We start from the raw sequence: 12921 nt of genomic DNA on the forward strand, positions 1-12921 counted from the left end.
CTGTATTGAGGTTTTCTGTACTATTTTTTGTCTATTTGTGCAAACTTCTTCAGCTGTGTAGAAACTTTATGAATAGATCAGTGCTTGAGTGTCTCTAGTCTCTAAAGTGGCTGGTTTTAGTCTTTCTTCAAAGTTAATGTTTCAAGATTTTTGGACAAAATATTATGGTGTATCATAGAGAAAAGCAGCATGAATTATATTTAAGTATAGCAAATCAGATCCTTTGAGTGACTCTGTCTCTGTTCTTAGAAGGGTTCTTGGAATTGACTGTGGTTTGAATCTTTCAACTGTCAGAGGAGACTCAATAAAAGCCAGAATCTGCATAAAGCTTTCTTTACTTCAAACACTGAAGCTATAGGTGAGCCATCCCATGTCAGCGTTTATACTCAGAGAAGGAAAAGCCAGACTGCAGTGAGGGGGTAGGACAGCTCAGATCCGAACAATGATTAAGGTCTCAGTAAGTAACCCAAGAGAGCTACCCTCTAGTCATACAGCTAGTACTGCTTCCTTGCATGGATACATGGGAGACTATAGATTAAGAAATGATAGCAAGATAAACAAAATGATCTGTTGGGTATCTTTTACTTTATATTTGCTATTTGCAGAGAAGTGTTGTATATATAGATATTATGTCATACTACTTCAGTGATACCTATATCCATGTGTTTGTATCCATGTTTATATCTGTTCCATTGTATTAAAAGGTGTTGGGACAGGAAAAAAAAGTTATATTACTAAGTACATACAAAGAGGTTCTTCAGGTAAATTTCAGAGTAAGTATTAGATAATACTTTAATAACATGGGCAAAGAGGATTCAGCAGAGTAAGATGTGATGAAAATTATGCAGCTTCATGTTTAAAGTCTGGGCTGTGAGAGTCCTGAGAGGAGGAAAGTATAGAAGAACCTTCTGAGTTGAAGGGCCAGGACCAGGGACCTGAGTTCCTCCTTTATGGATATGACAGATTCTAAGACAAGTAGTGCTTGCTAAGACTGAGATGTAAAAATAAAAAAGTTTCAGAGCAAATATATTTCCCCAGCTCCTCCATATAAACAGCTGTACTTCACTAAGCTACCAAGTTAGCTATAAGACATAAGTTTTCTAATGCAAAACAACTTTGTATTTTAATTTTCTCTTCAGGACATTAGGGATCCTTTGTCTTTTGTTTCAGTGCTTCGAAATGTTCATTAATGGCACAAGCCCTAAGACAATGGCTAGAGAGAATTAATATTTTATAAAATTCTATTAGTTTGAGGTTAAAAAAAAAATCAATGGCAAATTTACCAATTTTTTCTTAAAAGCACACTGAATCTAAAACAGATAAAAGACTACAAACCCTAGAAAATCAATTTAGATTCATTTTCTATTGCAGAAACATTAAAAATAATTTGGGTGATTTCCTAAATCTTAAATGGTGCAAAAGGTGGTTTGCTTAGTTATTACTGTGGGCGATGTGGATGAGTCCTCCTGTCTACTGTGAGAAATGTTCTCGCTCAGGGTCCCTTTTATGAAGATTCCTGGGAAAAATCATTTTCCAGTCCAAGTGTCAACAGTTGTACTATTGGTTAAAAATTCACTTACTTTTGGCATTGGCTATTAGAGAATTTCTGGCAATGAGTTTAAACAGAGTGCTTGACTGCAAACAAGTTATAACAGTTACTCAACTGTATCCTTCCTTTGCTGCTAAGTCAGGATGTCTTTACTTTGAAAAAGGTAAAAAGGACAAAACGTATCTGCTTAGACATGTGGAGGCTTTTTGGTTAAATGTTTTTCTATTCATTGCTAGGGGTACAGGGTAAAAAAATAATAATCACGAAGGTTCCAGGAAGTGGAAGGAGCTATGGTTCTCATAGCTCATATTAATTCTCACTTCTAGAATTAACTATGAATCGTGTCTTTTTCATCACCCATTCCTGGGGGCCCTCCGTTCAGGGTGGCGTGGTGAGAAGAATGCTGAAGTGAGAGCCAGGAGGGGAAGGCCCCTGTTTCAGTTCCACTACTAACTGGCACCTGGCTCTGTGACTTTCTCGCTTTGGATCACAGTACCCTCATCTTAAAATGAGGATGCTGGGCTGGACAATTCTATGGTTCTTCTAGAATGAACCCTGTCTTCATGATAGAATGATAGTTTAGGGACAGTGGGAACAGATTTCCACTCTAGCCTCTGATTGAGGTCAGAAGTAAATACTCTACTCCATTATGGTCCCTGTGCCCAAAGCTCCAGCCCTCTAAGGATCTTGTTGCATTGTCATCAGCATTCTCCAGGAACTCCTTTGTGACCAGCTCCTAAGCACGAGATTCTTGAACATTTCCTGTCCATAAGTGCCCATCATACCCTGTAGGCAGCCAGGCATTAGAGAGTGGAGAGATGCAGGGTTCTAGGAACCCTGCTTAAGCATGCACGCTCAGGAGGGACTTTCTTACCAAACAGCTCAATGTAGACCTCCTGAAGTGTATGCACACTGCAGAACTGGTTCAGTTCGTGGTGGATCTTGTTGAAGATGAGGGCCTTGTCATAGTCGGCAGTATAGTTCTTCACTATATCATACACTGGGAGGGAAGGAAAGGGCTTGACATAAGAAAAGGCAAGACTCAAAATGCCCTTAGACACAGCTCCTTTCCTTTTCTGAGATGCCATGAGAGGCACAGGAGTGGCATGCTGGGGAAAGTGAGCTGGTGGTGAGAATCAACTGTAAGACGTACCTGCATTCGGGACCAGGAAGTTCACCACTTCAATTCTGTCAAAGTAGATCATCACACCACCACTATTGGAGGAAGAATGGACAAAAAGTCACTGGGAAGCTCTGGAATAGGGTGCAGTCCCCTAAGGCGATGGCGTAAGATGTGGGGCTTGGCAGAAAAGGAGTAGAAGAGTTCATAGGAGGCTGGAAGGCAGCTTGGATCTCCAAGTAGGAGTTCTGCAGGGCTTATGGCAACAGCACACTCTCCTGAGAAATCACACTACCTAGGAACATCTCTACAAAGACATAAGTGAGACTTTTGGGGCCAGCACAAAAGGGTAGCTTGTATCTTTGGAGTCAACAATGCCTTTTGATTGAAATAATCAGTTGCATGGAAAAGTCTAAGGAGGGTCAAGAAGTTTTCAGAACTTACAAGGTTACTGTGGAGTTTTGTGGTTAATGTTTCTTAAACTATCTTCACTATCACTTTAGTGTTGCACTCCCCTTGCACTCAAATATTTATTATAGAAAGATTTCAAACACATAGAGAAGCTGAATGAAGAGTACAACTAATAACCATATACAGACACCTAAATTCAACACTGATAACATTTTATCTGTTTTTTTTCCTGAACATTTCAAAGTAAGCTGCAGTTAGGATACTTTTACTCTTTTATTTTGGCGAGCAATGTCTAAGGATAATCATTCTCCTATACACTCGTGATATCATTCTCAAGCCTAAGAAAATTAGCAATAATTCTGTAATATCACCTAATACCCAATCACCTAATACCCAGTCCTTATTCAAATTTTTCCCCAACAGTTTGCGTTACGGAGTGACCTGTGTACACCTCACCCCTAGATTCATATGTTGAAGCCCTAACCCCCAGTGTGCCCGTATTTGGAGATTAGGCCTTCAAGAAGGTAATTAAGGTTAAATAGATCATAAGAGTGGGTCCTGATCCAACAGGTCTGGTATCCACCGAAGACCTTTTTCTCTCAGACAGAGGCAAGGCCATGTGAGGACATGGCATAAAGGTGGTCACCTGTAAGCCAGGAAGAGAGGTCTCACCAAAACTACCCCTGCTGGCACCCTGATCTTAGACTTAGGGTCTTTAGAATGGTAAGAAAATAAATAACCATTGTTTTAGATTCTGGGTATGTGATCCTCTGTCATGGCAGCCTGGGTGGACTCACATAATTCCTGTTGTACCTGTCACAGCTATTTTAAACCAGGTTCTAATCAATGCTCACCCTTGCTACTGTTTATGTCTCTCTACTGTTTAAGTCTCTGTTCTATCCCACATCCCTCTAAATACAACCATTTTGTGAAGAGATCAGGCCTGTTATCTTGTGGAATGTTCCAATTCCGGATCTGTCAGAGCATTTCTTTGTGGTATTCTTTGTTACTCTATCCCAGTTTAAACTCTCCTTTCTTTCCAACGGGACTGCTATAGCAGTGCTTTCTTCGGATCTCTTTGCCCTGAAGGTCTCCCCGACCTTTATGACATTCTCCTTAGTTATGCAAAAGTTATCTTCTTGTATCAGGCCATTTATCTGCTAAAAAACCTTTGTGCACCCTCACTTCTTTATTTCGAATATTAAAATTTTATTTTATTCCCACTTTTAAGTAAGTTCAAAGGTACATGTGCAAGATGTACAGGTTTGTTACACAGGTAAACGTGTGCCATGGTGGTTTGCTGCTCAGATCATCCCATCACCTAGGTATTAAGGCCAGCACACATTAGCTATTCTTCCTGATGCTCTCTCTTATCCCGATTCCATACCCTCTGACAGGCCCCAGTGTGTGTTGTTCCCCACCACGTGTCCATGTGTTCTTATCATTCAGCTCTCACTTATAAGTGAGAACATGTGGTATTTGGTTTTCTGCTCCTGGGTTAGTTTGCTGAGGATAATGGCTTCCAGCTCCATCCATGTCCCTGCAAAGGACATGATCTCATTCCTTCATATGGCTGCATAGTACTCCATGGTGTATACTTACCACATTTTCTGTATCCTGTCTATTGTTGATGGGCATTCAGGTTGATTCCAAGTCTTTGTTACTGTGAATAGTGATCCTCACGTCTAATAGAGTAAGTGCAAACTCCTTTATTAGGCAGGGCATTCTAGCCCCTCCCGAACCATCTATGATTTCCTCTACTGTACTCTTATCACCTGGTCAAATCAATACAGGGAGCTACTGGACAGATAATTAACCAAGAAAGGGTGCCTCCCTTTTCACCGTCTCTTCCTGCAGCCAGCCAGATAGCCCTTTCTCTGACTTATTTGGGCTTAACAGCTTTATTCTGGGTATCTTACCTAGTCCCACAAGGTACATTCTTCACCTCATCTGTCTGGAGTGTGGTCTGGAAACAGAGGAAACATAAAATGCTAGAAGATGGGCAGTGACAAAGTAACTTACTTTTCAGAATTCCAAACGCCTTTGTCCTGGAGTAACTGTTTGGGTTGCGCTTTGCCTTTGTTGAACATGATTGCCCCACCTAATCCTCCTTCTTCATGTTGTTGCTAAGACAAGCAAAGGCCCCTGCCCCAGCCTTGCTGTAAGTGAACCACCACATGAACAAGCTGAGTAATAATGGTTTAGTGAAGACGACACTGGATTGGGTCTCTTAAGACTTGTGCTTACTTCTACCTCTTCTATTTAAGGTAGGCACCACCTTATCCTCAGGGGATATGTTCCAAGACCCCCAGTGGATGCCTGAAACCGCAAAGAGTACCAAGCTCCATGTTTTTTCCTATATGCACACATACCTATGATAAAGTTTAATTTGTAAATCAGGTACAGTAAGCGATTAATGAGTAATAAACTAGAACAATTATAACAATATGCTGTCATAAAAGTTATGTGAAGGTGGTTTCTCTCTCTCTCTGAAAATATCTTATTGAATTGTAGTCCCCTGTTTTCAGAACATGGTTTATTGTGGGTAACTGAGTCTATGGAAAGTGAAATAGTGGACAAGGGGGAGGACTACTGTACTAGTTTGGAAACAGCAGATTACTTATTTAACCCATCTCAGAACCTAACACCTGCTCAGCCCATTCTCAGGATTACTGCAAGACTCAAATGAGGCAATGTACCTGAATGCCCTTTGAAAGTCACAAAGCCTGGTAATCAGCACACGAAACTTACAGGGAAAATGGCTAGGAGATATCCCAAGACATTCTCCTGGATCAGTGTAAAGTGTAAAATCTTTTCATTCTTCTTGGCTGGACATACTTCAGAGATGGCGAGTCTAACTCAGCCAGGCTTTAGGTGTGCCACAACTAACCTCAATCCTATTTAGACGTCATCTCTCCTCACTTAGTTCAACTTCTCCCCACTCATTGCAAAAATTATGTTCAGATTTCTGAAGTTCAAATACGAGTCAGCAAAATTACCATGTTTTCTTTCCAGCTAACATGGTAGCTTGTGATTTAAAACATACACACATACAACCCGACTTTTCCTTCCATACACTCAGAACAGGTTCTTCTCTGGCTTTATCTTGAAGGAATAGTCCCCAGTCTCATTCTCTCTCTCTCTCTCTCTACATATATATATATGTACATATATATATACACACACACATATATATATACATATATACATATATATACACACGCATATATATACATATATGTGTGTGTATATATATATATATATATAAATATAAAAATTATCCTTATATAATTCTCTGGAATGGCACTTTACTTATCCAATGGCTAAATAATTTTAAATCACAAACTAGTCAACAGCCCAAATTTGTAGTCGTCCAACCATACCACAGAGGCCAAGCATACCTGCACAGACTTATATGACGTGATGAAAGGGAGCATGAGATGGAAACCAGGGCCGCTGGTCGAAGTCAGCAGGGCACCGCCTCTGCAGAGGAGGGGGAGAGAGAGGCAGCTTCAGTTTGGCAAGAGGATCTGTTAGATCAACATCATGAGGGTCAACTTTCCCTTCAGCCCTATAAACATATAATAGAGAGTGACACGTGCTGGAGCCATGCCACAGATCCCTTTCCTCCTCTCAGCTAGACCCTAATATTCTAGGAAGCCTGATAGTAAAACATAAAACCATCGTTCATGCTTTTGAAAGGAGAAAAAGAGGCACACCGGCGACGCGGAATAATGACAGCAGAATCTGCTAGATGCAGTCCCAGCGCTTTGGGAGGCTGAGGTAGGAGGACTACGTGAGCCCAGGAGTTTGAGACCAATCTGTCTCAAACAGTGAGACCCTGTCTCTACAAAACAAAAGGAAAAAATTTGCTGAGTGTGGTGATTGCATGCCTATAGTCCCAGCTATTTGGGAGGCTGAGATGGAAGAATCACTTGAGCCTGGGAGCTTGAGGCTGCAGTGAGCCATGACTGTGCCACTGCACTCCAGCTTGGGCAACAAAGTGAGACTTTGTTCAAAAAAAAAAAAAGAAAAAAGACAGCAGAATCCATGGGTATATTTAGATAAGAGGAAGTCTGTTTTACTTTGTCATATCTGTTGGGCTTGTGGCAATCCACTGGATCAGTTAAGTCCAGTAATATGGTTATCAACTACCTGCACTAATGCTAGAGGCCACTCACATGACCAACCAAAAGATTAATTTGAAGCACTTTATAAGTAATTGAAATATATGTTTTGGCAACAGAGTTACCTTTCTAATCAAGTTATATGTGAATGATAAAGTTACAAGCCTTTTTGGGGAACATGAAAGCAGATGATAGGGACAAAGAATTAAAGGAGAGAGGAATCCAATCAGAGTTTTAGAACTGGCTGTTGGCAATCCAGAAATAAGCATCACAATGGCATATATAAGAAGAGTTCATAAAGACATAAAGCAAAAAATTGGGTCATGGAGGTTACTAAAAAGAAAGCAACTCAAGACTTACAAGTGCTTCTTTGCTTTATATTATGCAAAAAATTTAAAAAAAAGTGACATAATGGGCTCCTTTATTGTAGGAACCACTATTGTGAGGCTTGCTTTAATTGACATAAGTCAACCTGCAGGCTCTTTTCTTTCATTTTTCCTGAAATGTTAATATTATTGTAATTTAGTTTTAGAGATAGGGTCTTGCTCTGTCACCCAGGCTGGCGTGCAGTGGTGTGATCACAGCTCACTGTAGCCTCAAACTCCTGGGCTCAAGTGATCCTCCTGCCTCAGCCTCCAAGTAGCTGGGATTACAGGCACGTGCTGCCAAGCTAGGCTAATTTTTAATTTTTTTGTAGAGATGGGCTCTCACTATGTTGCTCAGGCTGGGCTCGATCTCCTGGGCTCAGGTGATCCTCCCACCTCAGCCTCCTGAGTAGCTAGGACTACATGTGTGTGACACCATAGCTGGCTAATTTTTTTTTTCTTAGCGATAAGTTCTCACTATGTTACCCAGGCTGACTGAAATGCTAATTTTAAAAGAGTATCCCAAGTTAGCAAAGTAGGCTACCTTCTCCAGTTGCCATCAAGAACTCAGGCTCAGCTGGCTTTTGCAGTGTGGAGCCAAGACTGCCAGAGGGACGTAGGAGAAAGCAGTATTTTAGGGGTATCTGTGAGGAGCACTGGTTTCCCTTAAGTTTCGTCTCTAAGTCTATGTACACATTTATTAATCACCACCCATGGCATCATCTTGAACTACTAAGGGAAGTAATAAACTTACATATATACATATTTGCTTTCCCATGATTACTGACATAAAAAGCTCAATCTAAAAAGGCTCCCCTATTCAAGGAAACATAAACACAGATGTTCAGCAGAATCTGCTAGGAAAGCAGTGACCAGGAAAGGGAGCTATTTAACAGGAAGTTGCAGGCTTCTCCCTGTCTCTGCCTTACCTGTAATATACCCCAATATGTCCCTCTTCTATCTTGTGCACAGCTGAGAAGAGAGATGCACAAAAGAAACTGGAAACCACGGCCACAACTGCTCCCAACTGAGCCATCAGTGAGCCTGTATCCTAGGGAAAAGACACGGGAAAATGTGTGTGGTCTAACGTGCAGGAGAAAAGGCCACAACAGCAAGGACCTCACCAAGCTGAGCTCCCTGAGTGACTCATATCCAGCCTGGTGTCGTGTGAACACAAGGCTAAATCCACAACTCGCTTCCTCCTCTCTCTCAGTCAACGTTCCCCTTCCCTAACGGTGGAATTAAGAGTCCTCACCGCACTGAGGAAGCACTGGCTCCAGATACAGCCATTGCTCAAGGGAGAACCCGTGCCAGCTGAGAAGGGTTCGGAACACAGCCTTGTCTTCCTGTGAACACGAATGTGCTGTCACTGAACCGCTCATACTAGTAGTAGGGAAGAGAGGCAGCTGCAGTACTTTGGCCCAAATTACAGAGGATGTCAAATGACAGGCAGTTGTGGCTATGTAATTCTGGTCAGAGCCTCCCACTCCTAATTGCCTGCAGTTTCAAGGGAAACCATTATTTACTCCTTTCAGATGCTGGAGTGCCAGAGCCGGCAGGCGAGCAGAGTTCCAAGGTAGGATTCGCTGGCCTCGCATCCACCTTCCCATTTATTCCTTTAGCCCTAAACAGGACAGGGCTCTCAACAAGCCTGGAGCCACACTCCCCCCATATACTCTGGCACTTTACACCTGACAGATCCCCAAGCTCGTGGTCAGAGAGAAAGGGAATGTCCCAAACTGGAAGCCTCAGGGCTCCCGGGTCTAACCGCGTTCAGGCACCAGGACGCGGAGGAGGTGGATCCTGAACGCTGAATGATCTGGAACTATGGTGACTGCAAAGTTCAGCTGTGCGTGCGTGGGCCCGTGAGCGCAGGGCGTGGATTCTGCCTCCCAGGTCTAAACGTGACCCGGGCACGGACATCTGCGAGGCGCTTATTTTACCGTGGCGGCCTCCGGCTACCGATCTGCAGTTGCGTCCTTTCTGCCAGTGCCCTTCCCTCCCCGAGGTCAATCGTGCCCCTTCCCCGCCCCGTTCCGAGAGAGGGTCAAGCGCCCTGGGCTGGAGCTGCGGCTCCAAGAGCCTCCGCTCGGTCTCCCTGAGGCTCGCAAGGAGGGGACCGACAGAAAACGGTTTCTGTCTCGCTCCAAGAGAGGGCCAGCTGAGGGAGAGGGGCTGCTGGGACAGGGGTTCCCGAGGGTGGCGGGTTAGTCCCGGCCGGGTGCAGCAGCTAGGCCCAGCGCGCGTACGAAGGGGCGGGGGCCGCGTACCGGGCTGTCCCTCCAGGCGCTCCGTACTGGTCCGAGCCCCAGTGCAACGGTAGAATCCGCCACACCCCTCAATACGCGACTTCCTTCCGGGCCGTCGCTTCGATGACGCCATCAGTTCACGCGAGAAGACCACACCCCCGCCCCGCCCTCGCTCTGCGCCCCGCCCTTCGCGCTCCCAGTGGTCGGTGGCCGCAGGTGGCCGCCAGGGATCGCCCGCGTCACGGTTCGTGCGGTCCTGGACCTCGGTCTCGGGTATCCTGCCTGGTGCTGGGGATGAGAGCAGGGAAGGTGGGAGCTCCCCGAGAACGAGCGGCGGGACGCGCGTGACCGGGAGTGCTGAGACCCAGGGTGTCCCTTTTCAAGGCACTGACTTTGGGGATTGCTCCGGATTTCCCTCCGCAGAAGGCCAAACCTGGTTAGTTTTGGTTTTTTTAGAGACGAGGTCTCACTGTTTTGCCCAGGCTGGAGTGCAGCGCACAATCATAGCGCACTGCAGCCTCAAACTCCTGTGGTCAAGCGATCCTCCCACCTCAGCCTCCTGAGTAGCTGGGACCAGAGGCGCCCGCCACGGCACTTGACAATTTTGTTTTTCGTAGAGACAGGGTCTCGGTAAATCTGGTCTCAAACTCCGGCTTCAAGCAATCCTGCCTCGGCCACCCGATGTGCTGGGATTACAGGCATGAGCTGCCACGCCGGCCTTTTTTTGTTTTGTTTTTCCCCCTTGATCAGGTACTAGCAAGTTGCAACTGTTCTCTTTCCCATAGCACAGCTGAAAACATCTTTTCAATGTGCAGATTACCATCATTACTTTACTAATTAATAATCCCTACCTTACTAATTAATAATCCCTGCCTTGAATTGTCCTCTATATTTTTCTGGGAGCTTTGGCCCTTGTGATCCTGCAACGCCACAAAGTATACTAACAAGGAATTATTATCCTAATTTTAATGAACGGAATCTAAGAAGTTCTGCGAGGTTGAGGGGTAAAAACAGCCAAGGAGGCTGGGCGCGGTGGCTCACGCCTGTAATCTCAGCACTTTGGGAGGCCGTGGTGGGCGGATCACCTGAGGTCAAGAGTTCGAGACCAGCCTGGCCAACATGGCGAAATCCCATCTTCTACTAAAAATACAAAAATTAGCCGGGACTGGTGGTGGGCGCCTGTAGTTCCAGCTACTCAGGAGACTGAGGCAGGAGAATCGCTTGCACCCTGGAGGTGGAGGTTGCAGTGAGCCGAGATTGTGCCATTGTAGTCTAGCTTGGGCAACAAGAGCAAAACTCCTTCTCAGAAACAAAAAACAAACAACAAAAAACAGCCAAGGAAAGCTTCCTTTGTGTTTCCTCAATATCTTGAGTTTACTGCCTTTGTAATCCCCGCCACAGTGCACAGGGGCTTGTGCATTTCATCGTCTTTATGGATAAACTGTCCATTCCCCGGAGAGCAGAGACTGACTTTCCTTCCGCCTCCCCCCCGGCCCCCCCAACTCCCCGCACCCCGCCGGGCTTAGGTGCACAGTAAATGCAGACTGAAGGCAAGGTGGGATCAGGCCCAGAATCCAGACTTTGTGTCTCCTAGTCTAAGGGCCTCACGTTGTCCTCAACCTGTCCTATTCACCAGCATCAATTGGGGCATTTCTAATTCAACCACTGAAGTTATTAATATTTTGTTTGCAGGAGAGAAAGAGTCCGCTTAATTATAGCCTTCAGTAAATAAAAAACTTTTACACTGGGAAGATGGCAAGCTGGTGGTGGTTGACAGTTTTAAGACTCAGGAAAAGGGAAGTGTGGTTTTTTCAGGCATGCCTGCTTGGGATTGGCCCGTTTGCCTTTCCTGGGTTTGCTCTGAGTGTTGGGATGTTTCAGCATTACATGGTGAAGCCCACAGAGGGCTACATGGTGCTGTCTGGCAGGTCTGTGCCCATCTCCATAAATGAAAGCCTTTCCTCTCCCTACTCTGTCCCTGCATCCCCCACCCCAAACAGACACAGCTGGCCATTCTCTTGACCGATCCTATCAGAACTTGAGTTTTTTCTCACCTGGTTCAGTGATATAACTCAGCTGGGCATGCTTAATAAATGTTTATTTAATAGTTGAGTGAGTAAGAAAAATGGAAATATTAGGGTTCATCAACCCAAGAAATAGGGGCTAGCCTGCAGCATCAAGTATTTAAATTACTTGTAATTTAAGAATTTCGTTTAACCAACCTCTGGCAACGCCCATCTTCCATCCGCTTCCTATAAGTATGTACAATTATTATGTGTCAATTAGAAATAATAAAAGCACAATAATTTCCTCACAGTAAACTTTACAGTGAATTGTGGGTAGAAGTTTTGGGATTTTGTTCTTAGGAGGCTTTTTACCAGGACTGGGTTATTTAGTTGTGGACCTGCCTAAAGGCAAGGGGTTGGACTTCAGTAGATGATCTAGTACTTCTGAAAACCTTCTTAAGAGACTTGTGATTTTTATGTTACCCAGCAGTGATTTATTTAACAAAAGAGTTTACGATTTCTTCCTTTCTTTCTTTCTCTCTGTCTTTCCCCCCCTCCTTCCTTCCTTTCTTCTCTCTTTCTTTTTTTTGAGATGGAGTCTTGCTCTGTCGCCAGGTTCGAGTGCAGTGTGCGATCTTGGCTCAGTGCAACCTCCACCTCCTGGGTTCAAGTAATTTACTTGCCTCAGCCTCCCCAGTAGCTGGGACTACAGGCACGTGCCACCAGGCCCAGCTAATTTTTGTATTTTTAGTAGAGACGGGGTTTCACCATGTTGGCCAGGATGGTCTCAATCTCTTGACCTTGTGATCTGCCTGCCTCAGCCTCCCCAAATGGTGGGATTACAGGCGTGAGCCACCGCGCCCGGCCTCTCTTTCTCTCTCTTTCTTCTTTCTTTCTTTATTTCTTTTTCTTTCTTTCTTTCCTTTCTCTTTCTTTCTTTTTCTTTCTCTTTTCTTTCCCTCTCCCCCTTCCTTTTTCTTTCTTTCTTTTTTTCTCTCTCTCTCTTCCCCCCCCTTTCCTTCCTTTCCTTTCCTTTTTCCTTTCCCTTTCCCTTCCCCCTTCCCTTCCCCCTTCCCTTCCCCCTTCCCTTCCCC

General features: G+C 44.5%; 1 protein-coding gene and 1 pseudogene across 6 annotated transcripts in view; one reads left to right on the forward strand and one right to left on the reverse strand.

The window, feature by feature from the left end:
- LOC116558343 overlaps positions 1-327 on the forward strand; it is a 2001-nt pseudogene extending 1674 nt beyond the window's left edge. The window contains exon 2 of the transcript XR_004271962.1: positions 11-327. The product of XR_004271962.1 is annotated as a UPF0428 protein CXorf56 pseudogene (transcript). The remainder of the gene's footprint in view (positions 1-10) is intronic.
- Positions 1-9943, reverse strand: part of ERLIN2 (ER lipid raft associated 2) — a 20282-nt gene extending 10339 nt beyond the window's left edge. Inside the window, exons 1-6 of one of the 5 annotated variants that reach the window (XM_032288247.1) lie at positions 9843-9943; positions 8502-8623; positions 6482-6563; positions 5000-5046; positions 2703-2764; positions 2424-2549 (exon numbers count right to left, since the gene is read on the reverse strand). In XM_032288247.1, coding sequence (XP_032144138.1) covers positions 2424-2549; positions 2703-2764; positions 5000-5046; positions 6482-6563; positions 8502-8608 — 424 coding nt within the window. In that variant the 5' untranslated portion in view covers positions 8609-8623; positions 9843-9943. The other 4 variants (XM_032288248.1, XM_032288249.1, XM_032288246.1 and 1 more) reach the window with 4 other exon arrangements.
- Positions 9944-12921: the final 2978 nt, after the last annotated feature.

Source organism: Sapajus apella, unplaced genomic scaffold, assembly GCF_009761245.1.
Source record: "Sapajus apella isolate SASKATOON/1434 unplaced genomic scaffold, GSC_monkey_1.0 scaffold21, whole genome shotgun sequence".
Lineage (NCBI taxonomy): Eukaryota > Metazoa > Chordata > Mammalia > Primates > Cebidae > Sapajus > Sapajus apella.